At 37.4% G+C, this 19,840-nt stretch overlaps 1 protein-coding gene across 3 annotated transcripts; it reads left to right on the top strand.

The window, feature by feature from the left end:
• Positions 1-1,452: 1,452 nt before the first annotated feature.
• On the top strand, positions 1,453-14,305 carry LOC116696146 (phosphatidylinositol 3-kinase regulatory subunit gamma). Of its 3 annotated transcripts, none has more exons than XM_032526920.1 (12): positions 1,453-2,033; positions 4,718-5,452; positions 6,934-7,074; positions 7,478-7,583; positions 7,772-7,870; positions 9,820-10,000; positions 10,175-10,297; positions 10,475-10,617; positions 10,831-11,007; positions 12,301-12,372; positions 12,691-12,852; positions 13,057-14,305. In XM_032526920.1, exons 2-12 carry the CDS (start codon positions 5,209-5,211, stop codon positions 13,244-13,246), a joined length of 1,638 nt encoding a protein of 545 aa, XP_032382811.1. In that variant the 5' UTR covers positions 1,453-2,033; positions 4,718-5,208; the 3' UTR covers positions 13,247-14,305. The 3 variants fall into 3 exon arrangements, with proteins under 3 accessions (XP_032382811.1, XP_032382809.1, XP_032382810.1); XM_032526918.1 differs by having other exon boundaries at positions 1,454-2,033; positions 10,172-10,297; XM_032526919.1 differs by having other exon boundaries at positions 1,454-2,037; positions 10,172-10,297.
• Positions 14,306-19,840: the final 5,535 nt, after the last annotated feature.

The raw sequence follows: 19,840 nt of genomic DNA, 5'->3' as shown, positions 1-19,840 counted from the left end.
AAAATCTGTTATAAATGTAGATGTGAAGTATAATCACTTTTCAAGTACAACATAACTCAGACAAGATATGGTATACTATAATTATATACACTAAACAGAAGATCCATTTATCCCCCAGTTGAAGATGGCAGGATCTTTTGAGCTTAATGAGTGGGAAAAGAAATTAATTTAATTCTCTATTTACCTCTATATTTTTTTCTGCAAATTTTGTTTAGAAATGGTCAAGATCAAGATTAGAAATGAGAATGGATTTTCACACATTATCTAAAAGTATCCTTTTGATTGGTGTTTGCGGTTTCAGAATATCTTTCTAAACATTTAAACAGAAGAAAAATAACTTTATGGAAACAAATAGAAAAATAGTAACCCTACAGCACAACCCCATCTAATCTACATTGCCTAACAGATCTGCCAACATACAACAATTGACCTAGATATTTAGGAGTTCCACACATTTTATGAAGGAAGTTATCATGCCTGATTTCAGACTTCAAGAGCCTAAAGAATCAAGGATCACATAACCATATAGTGGATAGCAATAACAATAATGCAATTTTTTCCTTTTACAGGAAAGCTGCACATATCTACTGGGCTTCATAATATCACTTTTTGAGATGTGAAAGCCATTCAATTCTATTAAATAGTGTCCAAAAAGATAATTAGCAGATAAATACATGATGAGCACTAGAAGCCATGGTCTCAAAATAAAGAGGTAGAAATACATGTAATAAGTTTATCTGAAGAATTATCAATATTGACAGTATAAGAACACTTAATAAGAAGATTAATAGGCAACATTCTTTAAAAATAAAATATGCTCACCAGTTACAATTTGTTTAATTATTAATGCATGGACCTACTGTGGTTTATTACAGCAGAACCTGTAAGAAATAGAGCAAATTTCACCTAAATAACAAAAGATATTTCACAAACTGGATGCTCTACAAATTGCCCAGAGAGCCAAAATGCAATGCAACAACAACATGTATCTGTATTTCATAAATATCATAAATCAACAGAAGATGAATCAGTTTTCTCCATTATGGTCCATTTCTAACAGCACTGACACATTTCTAACAGCAACAACATGGAGGTAGTTGGGATGGTGGCGGGCTGTGTCTGCTGTTTCGTCTACAGTGCCGTACATTTTTTTTAACCAGTTACTTCCACACCACTTCTTTCATTATGCTGATATGTGAAGTGGAACGCTACGCTGGCTGAGTTGAGAGGTCAGGGGCTCCCGCTGCCTAGATACATATAGTCTAATATTAGAACATTTCCTTGATTTGTTAGCAGCATCTCTGCTGAGTCCTGAGCACATGGCAACAGGCAGGCCAATAGGATTTCAGGAGACCACTAAGCCCCTTGCTCTGTATAGCAACAGTGGCATCCTTCCCTTATTTATTTATATACGAGTTTTTTTTCCCACCGACTCATTCTCATGCTTCTGTCCCCCCACTGTGCATCCACACTGTGCTCTCAAACTGTAAAAAAAGAGTTAGGGTGCGAAGAGTAGAGCTGCTTTTACTTTTGTCTTTCCTTGACCTGCACAAGCTCTAAAACCTACATACATTTTGTAGATTTTTTTTCATACTTGCATACATTTTTATAGATTTTTTTTATACTGCACCCCACAGATCAGTGAAGATTTTTTTCTGTGCATTATATGTAAAAGTAAAAACACAGTGGGAACTGTCTTGGAAAAAGCTTGACTTTTATGAAGACATGAAGTGTATCGGAGAAGAGGAGAGGAAATACCCAGAGGAATGGCATCGTGGGAAAATCTGGCACTCAGAGGGGACGGACAACAACCAAGTGGAGAGGATCTTTAAAAGATGGAGGACACAGGCGGAGAGGCAGTACAGGATGGGAGGAGTGGGGGGGTGGAGGGACATTGGATGGCGTGAGGACCAAGGCCGGTGGTTGGTTTGATCTGAGCCACGTGTGTGTCCAGCCACGTCTCTTCGCCGCTTAATGGAGTTCGATGAAACGTTGGCTTCCTCTACTGCACGGTCCCTTCTGTCTTGGCCCAGGTAGGTGCGTCCCGTCCTGCCAAGTTTCTGGATGATGCTTAATTTTTTCAGGCTGTTCAGATGTTATCTACACCAGAAGTTGCCATTTTGAAAGTTTCGTGCATGTTCAGCCTTCGTATCTCTTCGTCATTCCACGCTTAGGTAAGGGACGATGGAAAGCTTGAAGGCGTTGGAGGAAATATGGCGTACATCAGCTGCCCCGTTGGATAAAATACTACAACCGAAAAATTAACAAAAACAGATTCTAGGAACGGTCATCAGCTAAATAAATACCTTCGTCATTTTCTGTTGGATGGGGGAATGACAATTTTTAATTGCCTGACACTCTGAAAATATGTGACATTTTCAGCAGAATGCTACTGTAAAATGCAAAATACGTTAAGATTTTTAAATTTAACTTTGTTTTTCACCAATGCTTTCGTAATTGAACGACCAACTCCTAACTGATCCACTTAACACCATTTGGTTTGTTTTGATTACGTCATAATTTAAACACAACCTAGTTTTGGACAGCATTTTTTTGATTTACAACAATTATATTGATGTCAAAAAGGTTGTTAATGAAATCACCCAGTTTTGTCGTCCCAGATGGATGTGTACTGGAAGTTGTTTTTTTTTGTCAGGAAAGTATTAAAACGAGAAAATTGACTTATGTCATATAGATCGCAGGATTTCGTTGATATCATGTTTAGTATCCTGCATTGTGTCTACGGAAACAATGTCTGTAAACGTTGAGCAGTGAAGACTTTATCGTTCCGTACCATTGCAAGTATTTTGATGCCGACGCAATTTCCAATGCTTCGATTTTTAATCTGCGATGTTGCATCACCAAATAAATTTAGATACTATTGTATGCTTCTTTAGTAGAAACAGACAGCATTCTAAGTTATGTGTCTACTAACAGCAACAATACCGATAAAGTTAACTTGAGTTTTATATAATCAGTATATTTAAAGCTTTTTCGATACTTCCAATACCTTTAATTGATGCTGATAAGGATTAGTTGTCCAGATTTTGTAAATAAAAAAAGATTTAGTAAAGAAGTTAAATGAGGTCACTGTGTTGTTTTCAGTTGCAGTTTAGAGTTACAGCAACTATGACATCTTGTTTTTCTGTTAAAACCTTATCTGTTTTGATGGGATTGGATCCATCATGTGTACCAAAAAAAATAAATAAAATAAAAAAAATAAAAATAAAAAAAAATATCAGATCTTTCATTAAAATACATTTTGGTTAAAATATAAATCATGGTCCTTTTCCTGTTGTAGTGCAGATGATACCCCATCTTGCATTTCTTCAATAGGATGTCATATTGTAAAGGGTATAGGAGGATAATAAACCGCTGACTAATCCCAGATGCTTGAGAGAGGAGGATTTAGCCACAGTCCCCCTGAATTCTTAACCATGAAATGGGTTTCTTGATATAACTGTAGTCATTATATAAAAAATCTTTGACACAGAATTCCCAAAGAGAACAATCCCATGAAATCCCAAACAGCAATATTCTATACTCTCTTGGACATTACGTGCAGAGGGGTAAAAATGTGTAGGTCTGATGAAAGATATACTTACGGGTGTCTTTATCTTTAAAGAAAGAAAACCTTGTGAGAGAATTCAATTTACAAGTTTATTCTTGGAATGTTGATCCTGGGAAAAACAAGTCTAGTGCAGGGCGCAACATGATATTCACTGTAACATATAATCTGTTACAGACGTTTCCAGTTATTCTGTTAGAACAGAGCTTGTCTTTTGACAAGGTATTTCATTTCCAAATTAACCTCCTACATATTTCATAATACTTTCTTATAGAGACTTGTTGTAACAGCTTTTTCTGATAAATGACTGCTAGTTTTCTGTTTTTATTTAGGATTAGGAATTCCTCACCAGTTGTACCAAAATAATACATTCACTACTTCTCACAGTCTGGAAGGTGCATGATAAAACCAGCCTCCGCATACAGCTTGGTCTGCAATTAACCTGCTCCTCTCGATTACCGTGAACATTAAAAGTTGATGATGATAATATAGTCTGCAAACATGGTGCAGTATGTGTCATTTTAGATATAGATATATATTGGAATATGGTAAATGTCCTGGCAAATCTATTATGAAACCAGAATTAACCAGAAAGTAATGTCTTGTTATTTATTAATCAAGTAAACCTTATTACCTGACAATTCAAGGTACTTTATCATGCAAAAATCATGTAAACCGCTCAATATTGCCACAAAGCAGTTCTCACACTGGTCTCATAGTGGATATAACACAATATAAACGACGTGTTATGGAAAAATCTGTGACGGTTAACAAATTTATGGCTCACAATAATAGTTACAATATTCTCACGCTATGTTACACCTATTAGAAAAAAGTGACATTTTAGTGCATAAACATGTCAGTAACATCAATGAGTTTATTTAATCTCTTTTGCAGGAAACCCTTATAAGTACTCAGACTGATAATGCCAGTGGTTAAATTTTTAAATTACTAAGTATTAACACTGGGCAGCAAGTCTGGAACATGAAGTGGCAATAAATAAGGGTTTGACCGACCCAAATATCAAACAGAGAACTGACTATTACAGATTATTATGCCATTATTTGGCAAGTTTTACATGCAAAAAGGCCTGTTTTCCCAATTTACAATATTGTATCTCAAACTCTATTTGTGCCTTTTTTGTTCAAGGTTTTCTGACACGAGATGCGTGAGACCTCGGGGAGGAAATCAGAAAACGGTGCTTCAGTCCCTCATTCTCCAGTGGGAGTACAGCTCAATAACTAGTGTCAAGGTGTATATGAAGCAGGCAGTCAGCTGTTCAGTAACAAACTATGGTTGTTCTGGGTAGCTTCCAGGTATGAATCCTTTAAGGGGAATGACTGTGAAGCAGAACAAAGAAAACTCCCACTGAGAACATTAAAGTGAAAACGCAGGATCTACTGGCAATGTCATCGCTCTGCTCTGTGATGAGGTTTAACTGGGGGTTCAGGTTGAGAAACATGCTCTACCTCCACAACACAGGGCAGCCTTGAACTCTGCACCGTCACCCACTCTATCCTCAGCCATGAGTGTAACTGTAAGATGATAGTATGAGAACAACAGCACCGTGGCACCTAACATCCCACTGCTTCACCACCTCAATAAAAACCTAGCTGGACAATTTAGTCTGTGTTGTGAAAATGGCAGAAAAAGGTTTCCAGCTCAGAGCGCTCAACTGCGCAGAAGACTTCCCAACGACATCCCTAGCATCCCTCCATCTTAGGGATGAGGCTGTGGTCATCAACGAGAGCACCAACCATATGGGAGATAATCCTGAGCTTCATTCTGTATTTTCTGTGATGATGTCATCACCGCATAACCAATCACGACAGCAATCAGACATATCCATAGCTACTAGGCCTGAGCCTTCACCAGCAGTTCAAGGTAAGATTTGGTGGTATACTAAGCAGTTTTAAGCATTAATTCTGACATAACTTTGATTATAGTAATTGTTATGCATCTGAACAATTATAGTAAATAGATAAGAAAAAGATGCAGAAACAATCTCATAAAGATTTTGGCATTACTAGTCTTCTCATCCTTTTAAAGCAGATTTCCAAATCAAACCTCTGCTGAAAGGTAATTAGAAAGTCTTAAAAACATTCCTGTCTGTAAGGAATGAGTACATTTATCTTATGCTAGTTTGTGCCATACAGACAAATATATATATATTTTTGTATTTAGTATTTCTTTAAATTATTTTTGCCTGAAAAGATAAAGATTTCTCAATTTGCCTGAGGTCTAATTGGCACCTCTTCCTGCCACCGTTGCCAATGGAGGTGTGTTCATAAACTTTAAAAGTAATCTGCCGGTTACTTTATTAAATTTCTTAATGCCCAAAGTGGCATCTTCATATTGACAGTTTTTATGACCAACAGTCCAAAACCCAAAGATGTTAAGTTTTTTATGAAGAAAAACTTCTTGCAATTTAAAACCTAGGGCCAGAGAATATTTGTCTATTTTTTTTTAATTGTTACTAACAATTAGTCAATCATCAAAATAGTTGCCAATTATTTTCCTGTCAACCGATTAATCCACTAATCCCTAAACTCTAGAGAAGAAGTATTTGAAAAACTCCGAAAGAAATGTTAGCAGCTGGGATCACATAGTTCCAAAGGCTTAGTGAGTTAAATGATTTACCAAAAGTCAAGGTGTATTAGATGCTTGGCTTTTCTTAGGTTTTTATACCAGGCAAGTTTTGACGGAGCTTCACTTTTTATAGGCCCTGGGTTAATGAGTTTACGCCCTTTCTATTTTTACAACAGCATACATGTGATTCCTCCAACATACAGATCTGTCTGTAGCTGCAATTCAATGCATCTCCAGACATGCCATCACAAGTGCTGAAGGGATGATTTACATCAACTGCTAACAGCACGCATCTCACTACACATTTGTATCAGCATGCGTTGCATAGCCACATACTAGCAAACACAAACAATTCACACATAAATGTAACGCTTTCAGGAAATGCCTGATGGACAGGTTCTCACCTTCCCCTGCTTTCCTACAGACATGGCATCTCGCTGCAGACAGCTGTTGTTTGTTAGCGAGGCAAGGCAAAGGAAGGCGAGGTCAAGCACTAAGCAGCACTGAATCTGGCCGAGTGTGCCCGAGTGTTGAGGAGTGCCTGTTCTGGTATTTTAGGCAGTCAGACAGTGTCACCTGTCAGCAGACTAGCCCGGACAGACTCTCCCACATGGTGCAAGACTAAGCAACACAACGATATCTCCCTATGGAGTTCTTGTTAGTAGGCCAACAGTGTGTGCTCAACAGCCACAAAGTGCAGATAGCCACATACTGTAAAGACCGGCCACAACTGACATCAGGAGTAACATTGGGTTATTGTGCGGTTGATGTTGCAGAGTTCTTGGATCCTGAAATAGGCCAAAGCGACAGCGAGTCTCAGGCTCACACCCTGACAGCGTTCCTGCAAGACCTTTCCTCCCCTGTTGATCCTGATGATGTGTTTCCTGCACTAAGAAGCAACATTGTCAAGGAAGGAGGTACTCACCAGCATCTCTTTGCTCTGCTTGTTAGAAGTGTAACAGATCTTTTGTAGCATATTCAATCATTTTTGTTCCAAAAACAAGGGAAAATATACGGCAAATGTGTTAACACAAAACTGCTATAGTCATAATTTCAGCTAATTTAGAGCATCTCCTGTTTGGTAGTTTAGTCATTTTTTAAATCAAAACAAAAAATACATGTCGTTGATTGATAAGAAAAAAGATGGTTATGTGAGTGAAAGGAGATAAAAGGATGGAGACTATGAGGGATTATCTTTTAAGAAAGTAGGAATAGGCCTACTTGGTAATTTGCTTTTGATTAAAATACATGACACAAATTCTATGTTTGCAATTCTGAATTTGTATTTGTAAGACAAAGTTGTATTGCCTTTGTGATCAGAACTTCAACCCAAGAACAACAAAACCAAAGCGATGGCAGCATGTGACTCCAGCTCTGATGACAACCATCTGTCCAATGCAGAGTGGTACTGGGGAAATACCTCGAGGTATTGAATATTTTCACATGGCGTGTTGTTTTTATTTATCACCCTATAGCACATCCATCTGTTTCTTTTACATGCAAATTCCTTCAAGTTCTTATAATATCTAAAAGTTTGAGGATTTTGAAAATCATTTTGTTTGCAAATAGTTTTCCTTTATGTTTGAAACCTTATTGTCCTATGTGGTTGTCCAGAGAGGAAGTAAACGGGATGATGAGAAACACTCCTGATGGCACATTTCTGGTCCGAGATGCTTCCAGTAAAGTTAAGGGGGAATACACTCTCACACTAAGGTAACCACTTTTTAACTAGTATGTGTTTGATTCTAGGCCGTGATGATACATACCGTGATTACATTATTTGGATTTCAATTATTCTGGTGGTTAAAGTTACAGAAGTGCATATGTCATGTGATATAAATTTTCATTGACTAATATTAAATCTTTAAAAAAAAAATAAAAAAAAAAATAAAAATAAAAAAAATATTATAGTGCGATTTTTGCAAGGATCTGTACCAAGAAAAGAGGTTTTCTGTCGTCGGTAGGATAGGTTTTGTAGGCCGGTACGTCTCTGCAGCACCACAAAACTTCATTCAGAATGATTTGACACGTATTTTACCTTGAACAAATGTTGCGCCCCTCTGCAATTTGGATATTGCACTAGTCCATATTGGGATTTTGATAAAATTGTGATTAATTGTGCAGCCCTAGTTCAAGGGATTCTTTTATAAAATCGTCACTTCAGCTTTGCAAATAGGGGAAAACACAATCCATTCAAAATATGGGGGATTTATTTTGTGTGTGTCCATTATTAGTGTCATTATTTCTACTTGTGATATCAACAGATAACGTTCAATTGAAAATATAATACACAATAAGGAAGGGAAGGACTCAGCCTGACATTTCTCCATTCTCAGCTGAGATGGACAGCATAGTGCTGCAGTGTTTAAGCCTAACACTAACCTTACACTGCATAAACTAACACAGCAATTAGCTGAGTCTTCCTCTGCTCAAGCTTCCGACAAAACTCTACAGTGGAATTTCAGACTGCATGCACGTTTGGCAAAACATTGTTAAAACTGAGCAGCTAATATTGGTAGAGAGAGCAACGAGTTAGCGGACTCTCTGCTCAGCTGCTAGCCTGCTGTGCTGCAGAGCACACTACACGTGTTGATATGAAGGCTTCTTCATCGCGGTAAGAAAAAAGCCATATTGTCACAGCCCCAGTTGATGCATAAACAGTTAAGGACTTTGCATGTGTAATGAAGTGTTTAAGATGCCAAAAATATTATAATTATCACTACTCTGCATCTTGTGGGAAGGCTATGTTCTCTCCAAATTGAATACATGTAGTCAGAAGTCAGTTATTTTTTCCTGGTTTCAAAGTCTAACTTTAGTTGTCTGGTTTCAAAGTCTAAATTTAGTTGAATCAAGACAGACAAGGTTTCAGATATAAAGCTTTGTTGATTAGCCTTTGACCCAGACTCCAGCGGTAAGCAATATAACACCCTTTCTACACGGCACGCGTTTCAGTAGAGTTTTTCCAGTCATCCATCTCACCAGTCTGAGGGAACAGACATGCTCCAGTCAACCTTACAAATGGCTCCTGCGTTTAACATACACTATCGGTCAAAAGTTTGGGGTCACATAGAAATTTCCATTGCACTCCATTATAGACAGAATACCAGCTGAGATCAGTTGCATTGTTTTTTTAACCAGCAGTTTTCAGATAACATTATGTGCTTACATAATTGCAAAAACAGTAAACAGAATGTGTCTTTTGAACATTGGATGAATGGTTGATGACAATGGGCAATGTCGATATTGCATCAAAGATCAGCCACCCACCCAGATCAGCTGGTATTCTGTCTACAGTGGTGTGACTCCAAACTTCTGACTGGTCTCACACTCTCACACACACACACACTCTCACACACACTCTCTCACACACTCTCTCACACACTCTCACACACACTCTCACACACGTTTGTGCAGAACGGTGGTTGGGTTTAAGAGACAATGCATTTACATCAGTGGTTAAGCCCAATACGAAACACCTCTCGTGTTTTCATATTTGAAATTCATCCTATGATGATTCCAAAAGTATGACGCTGACCGTCTACTCCTGTCTGCATTAGAGTAAATATATCTTACACCAGTAACATTTGTGCTGGGATCTGCAGGGTCTGTGAAATGTTTGACATTGGCAGCTTTGTGCGACAGTTATGCTTTGACTTTTGCAGGAAAGATGGCTCCAACAGACTGATAAAGATCTACCATCATGGGGGGAAGTATGGCTTTTCTGAACCACTGGTCTTTCCCACTGTGGTGGATATGATCCAGCACTACCAGCACAAGTCTCTGGCACAGTACAACTCTAAACTGGACACCCGGCTACTTTACCCCATTACCAGATACCAGCAAGTGAGTGTATGAAGCCCTGAACTCAAATGTGTGCCGTCTTATATTTCAATTGTATAATTACTTAATACCGTTAAAGCAATTTCATTTATTTTAGAGAAGGTTTGTTGTTATGATTTTATTTGAAATTATGTTGGGTCTAAATCAGATATTGGCTGCATTTCTTGTCTGTAGCAGCAAGTTGTGATGGAAGTTAACATTGATGCAGTTGGAGAGCAGCTGAGGATATTTCAAGATCAATACAAAGAGAAGAGCAAAGAGTATGACCTTCTGTTTGAGAAGTTTAACCAAACATCACAGGTACAACAGCATCCAAATCTTTGAGACTTAATTTACTAAACAAATCTTTGGGTTTAATGGTGTGTGTATATGTATATATATATATATCTTTTACCTCTGATTGATTTACCACAACAGAGCCTTGACTTTAAGGCTTGAATGTTGTTAAATTAAACATTTGTTGTCTTTCCTCACCAGGAGCTGCAGAGCAAGCGGACAGCCATAGAGGCTTTCAGTGAAATCATTCGGATCTTTGAGGAGGAGTGTGAAACTCAAGAACGCTACAGCAAAGAATACATTGACATGTTCCTCTCACTAGACAGCAGTACAGATTCAGACACGTATGCTTTAAAATACCAACCCTTTTTACAATTTGGTCACTTTGTCTTATGCGTTTTACTTATTTTCTGCATTTTAAGAAAAAAAAGTTAAAAGTAAAATCTAAATTAAAGATACTCAGTGCTGTCATGCTCATTTAGCAGGCACACCAAATTAGCAGACTCTGAATTGTTTTCTCAAGTTGTTCTTTCTCTTCCTCCTCCTCCTCCTCCCAGGATTCAAAGCAATTCAGATGAGCTGCAGTCCAGGGTGGAGGAGATCCACAACAGTAAGAAGAAGTTGGAGGAGGAGCTGAGCAAGAAGGCGCTGGCTCACATGGAGGTCGACAAGAAAATGAACAGCCTGAAGCCCGACATAGTGCAGCTCAGGAAGATCAGAGATCAGTACTTGCTGTAAGTTCAACTGCTCAGCACTGTTCTAGATGTTCTAGGTCTAGGTGTTTTTTAAAAGAGTTGAGGCATGTAAGTTCAGCAAAGTACATCACTTTATTGTAATGCAGCCTTTAAAACCAGGAAAAGACAACACTTCTAATCTCATATCACGATATTACGATATCCAAAATCTAAGATGATCCCTAGTCTCATATCACAATATTGATATAATAATTACGATATATTGCCCAGCCCTATATGTACATATTATAGATTAGAGATTTTATAAACACATTTATTTTCATAAAAATATAGATCACATACAAAAAGACAAAAAAAAGAAAGCTTTGTGCACAGCATGTACTACAAAGTAAAAGGGGGCAGTGACTACAAAATGAATGTATAGTCAGAATAAATTGTTTGTAATAGTGACCACAATCTTCTGGATGTACTGTTCTCTGTATCAACCAGGTACATTTCATAACTCTATACGCTATGATGAAAAGAAATCCATCTATGACTGATAAAATGTCTAGTACAAAACAGTCTGTCACATACCAGTGACACAGCTGAGTTGTAATCATAGAAAACCCAATCAGCTGTTCTCATCCATGTAGCCACAGCTGTGAATCTCCAGTATGCTCAGCATATGGCTTTATCATGAGCCTGATTGGAAGATGTGTCTTTCTAGCTGACTCTTTGTCTTCAGTAAATTCAAATAAGCAGATTGCCGCTCCTCGGACTTGGAATGCCCTCCCTGACCATCTGAGGGCACCACAGACTATTGAGACTTTTAAAAAAGGACTAAAAACATTTCTTTTTAGCAGAACTTATGAGTTTTAACCTTGCACAAAAATGTCGTCGCACTATTTATAGATATTTTACACTGATGTTTTTTACTTACCGGTAGCACTTTGAGATTTCTTTAAATGTAAAGTGCATTACAAATAAAATGTATTATTATTGTTATTATTATTATTATTATTATTATTATTATTATTATTATTATGTGTCCTATTTAAGTTATGTGAATAAGTTAAAGTTAAAATAATTTGACCTTTGAGCATATCGCTTGGTGGTAAACTTCCCATAGGAAAACAATGGACTGGCCAGCACAGAGCGGTTTACCACAGATCATGTTATAAGAAAGCCTTCTTTATTGTCTTCCGTCACCTACTATCTTTATATATATATATATATATATATATATCATCCAACACCATGAAAGAGAACAACTGATAGGGTACATCTTTTCTAAATATCAACATTTTGCAGCCTTTTTTTTGTTTTTACTGTGTTTTGTCCCTTTTTCAGCTGGCTCAACCAACAAGGTACTAGGCAGAGCCAGATTAATGATTGGCTGGGTATCAGGAATGAAGAAGAAGAGTGAGTATCCTCATTTATTCTAGTCACTGGGTTATAGTTGTTTAATTAAAAACAGAAAGCTGCAGAATCTACAAGAATGTTTTGCTATTTTGATTTTATTTTTTACATTACAACATAGTATGCTATGTATCTTCTTTCACAAAATTGTGCTTATAATACATATGGTATGATAAATTAGCATAGTGCAAAGAACCAAGGTTCATTTGCTCATATTTATTCAAAGGACAGGTCATGACATTCATGTGCCATGGCATCAGATATGAGCAAAAATACATTTCCTAGCTAATCTAAGCCTTCCACTTCCTCATCATCCTCTAGCCCATACACTCTGGCAGATGATATCGACCAGGAAGAAAGGAACTGGTACGTTGGTGGTATGAGACGTAAGGAGGCAGAGGAGCTGCTGAAGGGGAGGAGAGACGGGACCTTCCTAATCAGAGACAGCCAGACTCAGCGAGGCTCCTTTGCCTGCTCTGTTGTGTGAGTACCATCAGATTTGCATCTTCTAGGCATTTAAAAATCACAACACTTTGCCCCTCTCTAATCCTAACGGATCATACATTTTTACCAAAAGTAGGTGCATTGCAGATTAGACCTTTGAGTGTTGGATGTAGGCATCCATACTACCTTAAAAAACATCCATATTTTTATTATTATTATTATTATATATTTTGTCTCATGTAGTGCGGATGGGGATGTGAAGCACTGTGTGATCTACAAGACAGCCACAGGGTACGGCTTCGCTGAGCCCTACAACCTATATCCATCGCTAAGAGAGCTGGTCCTCCATTATCGACACACATCCCTGATACAACACAACCAGCAGCTGAATGTAACCCTGGCCTGGCCTGCTCTTGGCCAGCAGCCCAGCTGATATGCACCAGCAGGCCACCCTGATGGCACTTTCCCAAAACTTCACTGTATTTGCACCACGGACACACTAACGTGACACTGTTACCAGGCTCCAACAGAGTACGGGTTAGTGTCGTCACCAAACGAAAGATTCCAGAAACCGTTTTAGTGCTCAGATCTAAAAATTCTACACTGGTTAGATGTCACAGGAAACAAAAAGCATTACTGTCACAACCACTCAAATGCGATTACTTGGAACAGATTTTGAACAGCCTTTCCACAGTAGTTTTAAGGTTGATTAGTTCATTGTCAGCTTTGTGAGTTAAATACAATGGTAGTATTTTGACTGCAGCTCTGTTCTAATGCAATTTCTTTTTTTAAAGCTAATGTTCCTAATATTAATATTCCCATTTACTTTCCATCTGCACAGCTTGCAAAACACAATTGGGATTATGTACTTAACTGAATTCAATATTGAATTAAATATTTTGCAGCAGTAATGAGGTATTGCCTCATCATGACAACAATAGTACAACAGCGAGTGTCCCAAACCAATGCTGGTATTAAAGTTGTCAAAATCTTAACAGTGTAGTAATTTATAATGACATGAATCAAGGTAACACAGGATACTAGTATCTAGCTTTTAGAATTCTGATAGTGAATTGGCTTTTCAAAGTAAAACAATCAAAGTAGAGAAATATAATTGGGCTTTCTTTTTAAATTATAAATAGGAAGGTATATTTCCCAGTTAAAGATAAATTGATTTAAGTTATTCACTAATCCAGAAATTTCATATTTCAGTGTTTCTTTTCTTCTTCTTTTTTCTAAAAGTACAAGAATTCATAAATATATAAGAAGCAAATATTACATTATAAAGAGTATTAAAGTCATGGTCTCTAGATTTCCAATTTATTTTTGTCCAACAATCCTAATGTTCTGCAACAGCCATCATCCCTCCACAGTACTTATCTTAAATCCATATAATCAGAGCAGTTGCATTGTTTAAGGTGGTTCTGGGAAACTGAGCTAAAGATGAAAACTGCACTAACAAGCACATGTGTATTATGGCTAGTGTAGTATAAAAAGTGAGGAGACACACAAGCACTTTATCCAAAACAAGACAACCAGAATATACATAAGCACAGAAAAGAGAGCTGGAGATGTGTGAGACACAGATTTTTACATAGTGGTGTTGTTGGTTGAAAAGAAATTTTTATTTCAGTGGTTAGGAATATAAAAGTTATTTTCTTACTTCCATCTTCATATCTTCATGAGACAAAATGAGGATTTCATGGATTCTACCTCTAGGGTATATTTATGCTTTTTGCATAAAATAATCATATTTTAATTATATATATGTACATATTAAATATATATATATTAAAATATAATTAGTATATAATATTTTTGTTCTTATAGCAACCAAATTGTTGGCAAGTGATGCTTTTTGGGAAATGGGACAATCACGTTAAAGTTTGTGTAATATATGTGGGGCTTTAAACTCACTGTTTAACACTTTCAAGTGTTAATAATATATGAGCGAGTATAAAAACAGTCAAATACTGAAAGTAATTCTGTGTGTTGTGTACATGCACATTTTGGAATACAACCCAAAATATGCAGTTACTTAGGTAATATCAGCCTGGTTCGGATTAATCTTTGATGAGTCCGTTTTTTTATTTCTATTTTCTGAGGATTTTTGTTGGAGTTGGTGATCCAGGCTCTTTGAAGTCTTTGAAGTCTCTGGAGCGACAGTATACACTCAAGAGGTCTTTTAGATTTCGGTCTGGTTGAAAAGTGCCCTTAAGTGTTCCTGTTCCAGCCATCATAATTTTAAATATGTTACTCTCAGGAGAGATGTCTTGCCCCTTACATAAGTATGGTGTCGACAACAATGTTCTGATGAATCAAATGTTGAGGTTGTGTCTAGCTGGATACAAGACTACAATAGCAGAAATGCTCTGGTGTACCCTCAGGAAGAGTATCATTATCAAAGTTGGATGCTTTTTACTATAATAGTACAATTTTTAAATCATTATATTTAACTATTTTGTAAAACTGAGTGTCAAATAGACTTTATTCCCCCCAGCAGTTGCTACATTAACCTTACACTACACTTGACATGAAAATACAAAATAATTAAGAAAACAAAGGCTCATAATCCTAATGGTTTTCAACTTAGACAAGTTAAATTTTAGCCTGAAGTGAACCTTAGACACGGCGGAAAATCATATTTTAAAAGAGTTTAAAGAACTGGTTTTTAGGGCTGCACAATTAATCGAATTTTAATCGCGATCACGATTTTGACTTCCCACGATCAATTTGCGTGTATAGCGATTAATTTTTTTAAAACGTCATTTCATAGAACGCTCCGATTTTTTGCAAAGCCAATCTACTGCTCCGTCAACCCGTCTGATCATGTGCCAGTCGAGTAGTTCCCTGCACCCAGGCAGCTTAGTTTCTAGATGTAGACAGTCACAGAGGACAGAGTAACGGGAGAACTCAAGGTTTACCAGTTTACCAGTAAACACAACTTTGTCCCGTCTGCGTTTTTTTCAGACAACACAGTGAGCAGTGCTAGTAGCGTCTGTTGTTGTTAGCTAGTTAGCGTCTGTTAGCTGTTAGCTCCCTCGGACGCACCGGTGCATGTCCTCGCATCCGTGCAATGTTGTTTTCATGGATAAGGTTAATTTTGTGTTACATTACCCATTTCGTCTGTAAAGCCGTGCTCGTGTGGGATCTCTCTCTTACTCTCCGCGCACCCGCCACACAGCGCCGCTGGTCCCCGCTTCTGACATTTGTCTACAGTTTTAATTTTTATTACCAGCTGTATATTGTTAAGTATGAGGGGCAAACCTGTTTGTACCGTGTTTCCGCTGGTAACTCGCTATCGCGGCCGCCACGGCGAAGAACACAGAAGAAGTTATTGATGCACTAACTTCAGTTGGTAGAGTAATAGTGTGGAGACGGAGCTGCTGGACTTGGACCTGGCCAGAGATGTGACCCATGGCCAGAATATCATAGTTCAAAAAATGCAGTGCAGTGACGATACAGACGTTTCATACATACGACGTGTTTTCCCGCCATTCGACCCTGCTGGACCCGTTCATAATGAGTCAGCCGTCTCTCTGTGAGTAGCGTCCATCACACTCCCTCTCGCAGTTATAAACGCCTCTGTGACGTTAACATTTGTTTTGGTTAAAATCAACAAATAATCTCTGAGAATAATTGATCAAAATTTTGATCAAAATAATCGTGATTATCATTTTGGCCATAATCGTGCAGCCCTACTGGTTTTACATATAAAGACTTTAAAGTATTACCATGACTGCTTGAATTTTGCAGACTTGTCAGCTAGCTTCGCTGGCTAATTAGCGACTAGCTAACAAGGTATGATTCCAGCTATGGTGGACCAAATATAGTATGTTACCATGAAATGTTACAAAATTTTGCTATCGAAATTCACTTGTTTATTAAATGTTGGTACATAGCTGCAGATCATACTCAAGATGATTTTTTTGCTCCTTAAGTGTGAGGTATATTCCAAATGGTGATGGAAAATTAGATCTATAATGTTAACAACTGAAATGAAAGTCTTTTGCATGTTAGGCCTATCCAGGCCTCTACGGCCCTGGGAAGGTAAGAGGGACTCCTTTAATGGTGCACTTTGTGTGATGCTTACAGTGAGTTACAGTGAATCAAACTATTTTTATAGGGAGAAAGACAAAGTAGATTTAAAAAAATGGCATTGTTAGTTTGGGTGACCCATTAATATATATTTTCCTGTTTAATGGGTCCCTTTGAATACACTTCTCTCTCAGCGGTCAGTCAAACGTGTGCTTGATGCTTGCTGCACGCACACTATCAGTTTTGTCAGTGTTTATTGTTAAAAGGGAGTTGAAAAAGTTATGTCTAATTCCTTCTTTGTGGTTGAAAAGTAAAGATGTAAATGTTTGATTATGCATGCAATCATCGTGTAAGAGATTACCTAGGTATTATATGTATTACTAATTTAAATGTTGACATAACGGCTGGGTACTGTTTTGATACCAGTTCTGGTATAGGTTCACCACCAGCTATACATTTTTTTTTGTTTTTTTACCTTTATTTCATGGGTTAGCTGTATTCTATGTTTTTTTGTTGTTGCTTTTCCTCCATTATTGGTGCTAAGCACTCATTGCTGTAGTTGTCCTTAAATGCACCTCTCCGAGATCACCTGTCAGTCATACAGCATGAGTGATACTGTGATGTCGTATTTATCAAAGCAAACAGAGAAGCTTTCATGTTGGGTATGGTTTGTTGTGCTTGTGACCACATTAATCTGTGATGTAGTGTTGCACAGGTAAGTGCTGCACTGCACCGGTTGTGGACAGAGCGTGCCACAACCACTAGATGGTGGTGCATGCAGGACTTTTGACCTATGCGTAGTTACTCTTTAGAGAAGTGCATTTGTTAAATGTTGGTCCACTGTTTATACTGTTTTGTAGTGCCCAGTGCTTATGGACATGTAGTACTACACTCCTGTGTAGAAATTAGGATTATGTACCAGTGGTGTAGTGTAAAAGGAAATACTGTGAAGTTAAGGTACTTAGAACTCACAACCACCGCCATCAGACTGCTGAGCTTTATCTGTGTTAGCCTGAATTCCAATTTCATTTCATCTCATAGTGACTTGTTATACCGAAAACATGGATGCACATTAATGACTATTATTACTTTAGGCATGCAAGGTGCACGTCTAGCATGTAAAACCAGAAGTAAGCGTCTGTCCGTTACGGATTGGATTAATTAAAGTGTTAATTTAAGTCCATAACTAGAAACATACATGTATTTAATATTGTGAATTCTAAGAAAAGAAACTTTACAAGTCCAGGTTCATTTTGTAGCAGTAATACAGTTAAAGGTGTATGCCTACAGGTTATATGTGCACAAACACACAACATAAGACTACATCACTGCTCTGTCGTGTTTAGATTTAAAGCACAGTATTTGCACACAAGTACCTCATGTGAGGTGGAGATACTATGACTGTCTTCATCCACCCTGTTACTGAAGCAGGTGATGGTGCTAAATATGGACAAGTCGCTGATGATATTGATATGTCGTAGCACTGATAAAAGCACTGATTTTTTTTCTCTCTTTAATCAGCTGTCCACTTAGTAGTATTTATTTCTGCAAAGTCAGATATCTTTTTTTGTAATTGTAAGTGCACAATTTGGTCTTTTTCTGTTGTCTCTTTTGTAAGTTGAGAATTTTAGCGTTAAAATGAAATAGAGAGATAACTATAATACATTTCAAAATGATTGTTGTTTTGTAGAACAATTGATGTCTCATATCATAAAATGTGTGTCATGATGTATTTTCAGCTGCAATCATGGTTGGTAGTTCTGTCCAACTAGTTCTTCACAATAGCCTCCTATTCCCTATGTACACACACAGTTATAAAAAAAATACTGTTATGTTAAGAAAGATAGTTTTCAATACCCAGGTCCTAGCCATCTTGGTAAGCTATTTAGCTTGCCTGTCGCCCTTTTAACATCGTAAATCGTTTATGACTGCATTAAAAAAAGTAAGTGATGACCATTTAGATTTTTATTTTTAGAATGTGCTTCATAAAACCTACCACCAAGGAAGTTCAGATTTGTTACAATGGATATGTGGCATGGAAGATTAAATGAGTCTAACTGGAGTATGATGTGGTAATAAGAGCTTTGTTTGGCTTCAAACAAATAAGACTGGTTGTCTTGTTAATTAAGTCGATTTACTTGGGTTGCTGATGAAATTAATTGAAGGGCTTGATATTGTCGTATGCAGGATTGACAAAAAAATAACTGTTCTGTGGTGTAATGATATATAGACATTTTAGTGGTAATAATGTAAGTTTAAATTCCTAGGAGGGGAAGGTATTTTTACACAGTTCCTCCTCCCTAGGAAGTTCCTATTGGAGAGTGCCTCAGGAAATGATTTAGGTCAATGTCAATGTTCAGCAACGATGCAGGAAGTAGTGTTCCACTTAGAGAAGCACAGGGTATTGGGGTGGAAGCTGAGCTTGTGAATGGGCATGTTTCATTTTGATACTGGAGAATAGGGTTTTGCTTGTCTCAATGATGATTATTAATCAAGTTGTTTTACTTGCCTAACTTTAATCATAATGTAATTGGTACTGGTATGGATAATGTAAACATATTTAAAACCCGTTTGCACTGAATGTCCAAAAATGTTTGCAGTCAATGCAATTTAATGGATTTTGCAGAATTTGTCTACATCAATGTGGTGAATATGTTGTTTAGGTTTGTGTTAAAGTGCAAGGTTAGATAGTGTTGAAGGAACTGGTAAGTTAATATTAGAGGTAAAGATGGATCTGGCTTTGGGCGTGTTCAGGTATAACGTTGGAGACAGATTAAGTTAAGTAAGAATGGGACTGGTTATGTTTACTGAGGGTTTGGTGTGATTATGGGTAAATGAAGGTGGCTGGTTAGTAAATTATATCTACATTCACACAGTTTTTTGCTCCATCAACTTTCTTCCATGCCATAAACATTGTGGGAACTAGCAATAACATTTTGTTGACCACAAACCACAACGTTTTAGGAGATAGGGTGACCACCTTGCTCTG

This window comes from Etheostoma spectabile, chromosome 9, assembly GCF_008692095.1.
Source record: "Etheostoma spectabile isolate EspeVRDwgs_2016 chromosome 9, UIUC_Espe_1.0, whole genome shotgun sequence".
Taxonomy (NCBI): Eukaryota; Metazoa; Chordata; class Actinopteri; order Perciformes; family Percidae; genus Etheostoma; species Etheostoma spectabile.
This window is presented reverse-complemented; position numbering and strand designations above follow the sequence as displayed.